Source organism: Triplophysa rosa, linkage group LG2 (assembly GCF_024868665.1).
Source record: "Triplophysa rosa linkage group LG2, Trosa_1v2, whole genome shotgun sequence".
In the NCBI taxonomy this organism is placed as follows: Eukaryota; Metazoa; Chordata; class Actinopteri; order Cypriniformes; family Nemacheilidae; genus Triplophysa; species Triplophysa rosa.
The window spans coordinates 19,687,798-19,693,878 of record NC_079891.1 but is presented as its reverse complement, the minus strand read 5'-3'; the positions used below and the strand labels follow the sequence as shown (position 1 = coordinate 19,693,878).

Here is a 6,081-nt window from a genome sequence, read left to right as displayed (position 1 = left end):
ATGTAGGCTACATGTGGCTATATGGGAAGTGATCTGAATAGAGATGGATTTAATGATTTTCATTCTGGATCTGATATTTATTCGTAATGATTACTACAATTATAATGTCATTTTTTAGTACTTTTTGATCCAAACAACAAATGTAACAAATATAGACTGTTTAATCGGACGCACACTCCTGGCCTGATATTAATTTATTATTTATTTTTATTTACTTATAATAAAAAATAAAGGTATAATTTATTTAATATTCATTTGTATTAATATTTTATTGTATATGGATTAAATTCACTTAAAACTACCCAACAGTTATTGATTCTTTGCGGAGGTATACCAGAAGTTAAGTTTGGGCCACATAACACATAATTATGTTGTTGCCTCTGAAACCATCTATACTAAACTTAAACAATGCTTTTTGCTAACTAGATGTTTTTAACACAGTTCATTGCAATAATTCTAAATGTAAAAATAAATGCAACCGTTTTCAGACAAACGTGAAAAAACATTAGAAGACATTGGTGTGTTTTATGGGGTACTTTATTGAAATACAACTTGATTGATTCACTTTTTACAACCAAGGCTACGATTAAGGTGAAGCCTCGACATCAGGTACTCGCACACCTGTGCCGAGAATCTGATCCCAAGAGGTTACCGACTGAACGGGAAACAAAGTGGAAAACATGAAGATGAAATGGCATTGAAAATAAAGAAGGGAAAAAGGAAAGTTAAGACAGATGCAAAGTCAAGACTGTCTTTTTGAGCAGCAGTTTCCTCTGCATTGCTGTCACGATGGACTGTAAAAATACAACACAAGACGAGGAAAAAATAAAGCAAGGCCTCTCGCTTTACTTCTGGGCGGGGATCATGCTGTCGATAGATTCGCCCTTCTCCAGCTTCTTCTCCATCTCAACCATCAGTTTGACACCATCGACCACGCACTGCACCTGCTCCACCTCTGAGGAGCCCAGACGGTCAGCATTGGAAATGTCAAACACACCGCCAACGGAAGCAGTGTCGACACCACCTGAGAGAGAGAGAGAGAGAGAGAGAGAGAGAGAAAGAGTTGTAATAAATGACATTGTGTGAGCAAACAGAATGAAGAACATAAAACTAAAGAGAATGTGAATCTACACACACTAGATCGTAATGCGGTGAGGATCCAGTTTTGCATAAAATGAATGTGCATGTGTGTGTTGTATACCTGTGCCACGCTTCTGCAGGCGCAGTCTGGTCAGGATCTCCTCGAACTTGGCATGTGTGCTCAGCTTGGGCAGCTTGACATGGACCCCACCACGCAGGCCTGTGCCCAAGTTGGAGGGGCAGGTCAGAACGAAACCAAGATGCTCATTCCACATGAATCCGTGATTGTGTTTCTTGAAAGTTTCCTCAATCTGTCAACGAAGAGCACGATCGTGTGTTGTAGCTGACAATGGAGGCGTGTGTGTCTGTGTACTGTATGTGTTCATGTGTGTTCTTGGTACCTTTTGAAGACCAACGCAGAAGCGCCTGAACACTTCCTTCATGTTTCCACCCTTCTGCATGGAAATGACTCTCAGGTGATCCTCCTCGTTCACCCAGACCAGGAAGGTCTTGTTCTCATTGTGCCTGTGTAAGACAATTCATAGAAACATATAGGCATACATTTTTCATACATTTGTGTTTGTGTAATGTTATATTATTATTAATATATGCATTACATAATATAGTATGTCTCTGTTCTGTCCTTTCACTCACCAGATGCCTCTGGCATCGGGCCAGTCACGGGCCATTCCAGCAGCCAGCAGCAGGGGGGAGATGGGTTTGTCAAACAGGAAGTGGTCAGCGATCAGCTGCTCCTGTTCGGCATCAGTCATGGACTTCAGGGGGTAGTACTTACCCTTGAACTCTCCGTCCAAGATGTTCAGAGCTGGAGAAAGAGAGAACTTATGCTTATAAACCCTTGTTTAACAGATTTAATTTTATTGAATTTTTCTGCGATGTTGGCATTTGTAATGTGATTGATTTCAGTTGGGTCAATCGTATATTTGTTTAAAGGGATAGTTCACCCAAAGGTTAAAATTCTGTCATCATTTAGTCACCCTCAAGTTGTTCTGCTGAAGACAAAGAAAGATATTTGGAAGAATGTTTGTAACCAAACAGATCTGGGGCACTATAGACATCCATAGGGAAACCAACTACTATGGTAGTTAATGGTGCCCCAACTGTTCCCACATTCTCTAAAATATCTTTTGTGTTCGACAGAACAAAGATTTTATACAGTTTTGAGGGAGAGTAAATGATGACAGAATTTTCATTTTTGGGTGAACTATCCCCTAAATGTCACTGTGTGTAATACTTTATGTATTTGTGATGTGCGCACATATATAAGAACAAATGTGTCTACACACCCTCAACTGACAGCTTCTCCACAGCTCTGCGCTCTCCACGGCTGTTGTGGGGGGGCAGGGCGTATCCCTTAATGCTGCGGCCAGTACGCACACGGCTGCTAAGAACATAGTTGGGGTCCAGATCATCACCACCCTAAAACAGAAATATTCCAAACTGTAGGTAAATAGTGCTAAACAATGTAAAGATAGATTGGGTTATTTTGTATGATCTGCATAAAGGTCAAATATTGCAAAAACAATGTTTTCAAAAAGGTTTTCTAAACACTGCCACTGTTTGCCGTTGGTCTGACAAATTTATAGCTCCTCCCTAAATGTATATTGTTCAGGCCTCAACTCAAATGTTGTAGTTTCCAGTTTTTACAATGTTGGTTGAGCTAATGTTGTAATAGGTCTGTATGTTTTGACAGAGCTACAGAGTAACAGTTTTATAAAAGCAATAAGCAACACAGTTTTTATCACAGGTAAGAGGTAAGGTTTCATACCTTCAGGTTCTCGAAGTTAAGGTCAGTCTTGTGCTTGTCAGTTGCCTTGTATCCACCGTGGCGGTCAGAAATGATTGGGTCAAGGAGATCCTTGAACACTTCATAGGACTCCTCATCACCAGCAACACAGCCAACGGTCATGATGTAGGGGTGACCTGGTGAAAAACACAGGGTAAGAATTGATTTAGTCTAATCAGTAGATTTGTGGAAGGAATCTTGTATGTAAAACAGACGTGGAGCTCACCTGGGTTGTCGACACCAGTCTGGATGACATCATCGACAGTGAAACCAGTTGGTGTCTGCTTGTCCCTAAGCTTGGTGTAGATTTCCTTAGTCAGCACCTTGGCCATGTGGTTGTTGTGTTTGGAAAGGTCCGGAAACTCCTCCTCAACTTTGTAGTTGAGTTTGAAGTTGTTGTGGGTGTTTCCAAAAGGCATGATTGCGGTTACGACACTGAGGTTTGGAAATGAGAAAGATGGGAAAGGAGAAGAGTTTTAGAATGATTCCATTTATTTTCATATTAAAATAAGGGACTTTCATTAGGCAATTCACTTAAGTAGACAAATACCTGAATAAAATTGGTGAGGTCTATGACCTCAAACTGTTAAACTATTAATTTAACGAATTTTATCAGTTAGCACCACAGAATGTGAAGGCCCCGATGCAGCGCGACTACATGCATGACACCAGTCCAATCCAGTTTATATTATGCACATTCATAAATGGCTTGACAGTCAAATGGTTTGATTTATTTCATTCAATGCCATTTTTGCACGTGTTTGTGCATGAATCACCTCATAATATTTCGATAGAATGACCTTCTTTAAACCTTGTTACAGCACTTATTACAACATTGGATGTCTAAGCTTCCTCTGTTGAATTCAAGCGCCATCATATTGTGATGAATGATGCACCTGTGAAACCGTTTCAAACCGTCTGTCAGGTGTCCTAGCAACCTGCACTTGAGGTCAACATTTGTTAAACGATATGTCTGACTGGAAAACGAGACACTCTCAGGTCTATATGTAGACTGATCTATTTTTACTATGGTATCCACTCCCTCCCATATGCTTTCACATTATCTTGAATCGTTTTCAGAGAGCCACATATATTCCACCTACAATCACAAAGCTCTGCAATGTTTGAAGGAGAATAAAAGACAATGCTCCGAGCATTCGCATTACATAAGTGAGTTGACCAAAGTCTTGTCAAATCAAAGCTACACATCCTGGATATGCGATGTTGCAGAGAACTACGATGTAAATCATTTTTAGTTCATATCATTAGAGTTGACTTGTAGTGTTCTTTGCTCTGGGTTAAACTCTACTAATGAAATATAACTGAACACCTGTGAGATATAATAGTCCGGAGCGTCTCACATGGATGTCACATGATCGCCTTTTAAAAATAGCCATAAGAGGAAACCTGTCCCGAATGCTAAAGTAGGAGAAACAGTAGCATGTTCTAGAGTTTTTATAGCTGTATCAGAGCTCTCAGAGCAGCTGCATGTCCTACGTGAGACTTTGTAAGGTTTCATTTGACATCTGATTGCACAAAATATTAAAAACCCCACTAAATAAATACTGAACATGCATTTTCATAGTTCTAGTACATTCAAATGCATTTCACAAATACTACAAATTTTTCATTGAAAATGAACAATGATCAATACTTTACCATGTAATATTAGGTGCATCATAACTGTAAGCATGTTTACAAAATCCATATTTATAAATCCGAATTTATAACTTCATGCATCTCTATAAAGGACGTCCAATTTGCACGTCTAGTTTTTTAGGGGGTATTTTACCAGAAAACATTTGCCATTATTTTATCAGATTATTTTAACTAAGTTTTCCCTCCTCCCTGTGAATGATGGCTGTTTTAGTATATTAATATCTTTACCTGTACACAAGGCAACAAAAGCGGTAACAGTCCTTGGGATCAGATCCTGTTCACCAAAGTCGAAATAGGGGTCACCCAAGCAAACAGAGTCCAGTTTGGTTTTATATACCACTAACCCCTGCAGGCATTGGCTGGCTCATTTTAGAGATAACTGAATTCTGATTGGCTGGGCCCTGTCTCCTATGCCCTGTTTAGTTTATGAAAAGGCCTTGATTTATATCACAGGCATCTTAGATGAGATGGCAGCTGCGGGTTGTTTTCCCCCGCCCCTCCGATATCCATTTACACCTCCCGCCCATACATAGCTTTCCAGTGGGTTGAAAGTTAGAGTTGGGGGTGATGGGGCTTGGAGAGTCCAGCCTTGCTAAAAAGGCTGAGCAGCACTTTTGTCAAACATACCATAGATATCAGAAGTGCTCACGTCAGGCAGATAGCTGTGGAAAAAGTCACCCAGTAGGCTGGTCCACAAGTCCATCACATGAATCTTAGTGCAAATTCACTGCTAAATGATAAATCTCGCCATCTTTCATTTATATATAAACAGTCATGTTGAAGGAATTATTTATGCAGTTGGGGTTAAAGGTCACCAGCTGTCACCTTATTTTAACGACGACACAGTTGTTGTGAAAGTTCACTTCATAAAATTTCATTTATCACCAACAGTTCTCTCCAAATATATAAGTGTAACCTACCGTATTAATTTCACATTGGTATAACTGTGTAATTCTAAATGGTTATTGATTAGTGACTAAGCACACTCGACCTTACAAAAGACCTTGAATGTTCATAGGATTTAGGAATTCTTATGTCTTCTCTTGAGTAACTCTCCAGTACGTAAGATATTTTTGTCTTCCAAGTTTCTCTCATGCACACACATACACCCATGTTCTCACTGAGGAAGTACCCCATTAGTGTCCTCAGTACTAGAATCTCACACTGTATGAGTATGCCCATCCCCCCAAGTTGTCATGTTATGTTTCCATACTTCTGGCTTGAATATTAATTGTTTGACATAATTTATGCACTCTGCATTGTACTTAGTTGGAACCCTTGTGAAACAAAAATATACATTTATGTATATAATACATGTGTGTATATACATATTTATACCACGGGGCTGTTGAATGCTTCATTCTGATTGGCTGACGAACGTTCGACGGGTGTGCATTATTTTTCAGTTAAACGCACACCTATGAAGGTGTTCCAGGTCTGCTGACCGCATTACAGTTCCATATCACTTCGCCAAGTTTAGCCTACTGTCCGCCAGTGAATATGTATCTAACAACAGACAAAGTGACTGGCAAATT

General features: G+C 39.6%; 1 protein-coding gene across 1 annotated transcript; it reads right to left on the bottom strand.

Moving 5' to 3' along the window:
• Positions 1–519: 519 nt before the first annotated feature.
• ckma (creatine kinase, muscle a) lies at positions 520–4,906 on the bottom strand. Its single transcript, XM_057326193.1, has 8 exons — positions 4,775–4,906; positions 3,114–3,322; positions 2,870–3,024; positions 2,388–2,520; positions 1,735–1,906; positions 1,482–1,605; positions 1,202–1,391; positions 520–1,024 (listed from the first exon to the last, which is right to left on the bottom strand). Exons 2-8 carry the CDS (start codon positions 3,304–3,306, stop codon positions 846–848), a joined length of 1,146 nt encoding a protein of 381 aa, XP_057182176.1. The 5' UTR covers positions 3,307–3,322; positions 4,775–4,906; the 3' UTR covers positions 520–845.
• Between the last annotated feature and the right edge of the window lie 1,175 nt (positions 4,907–6,081).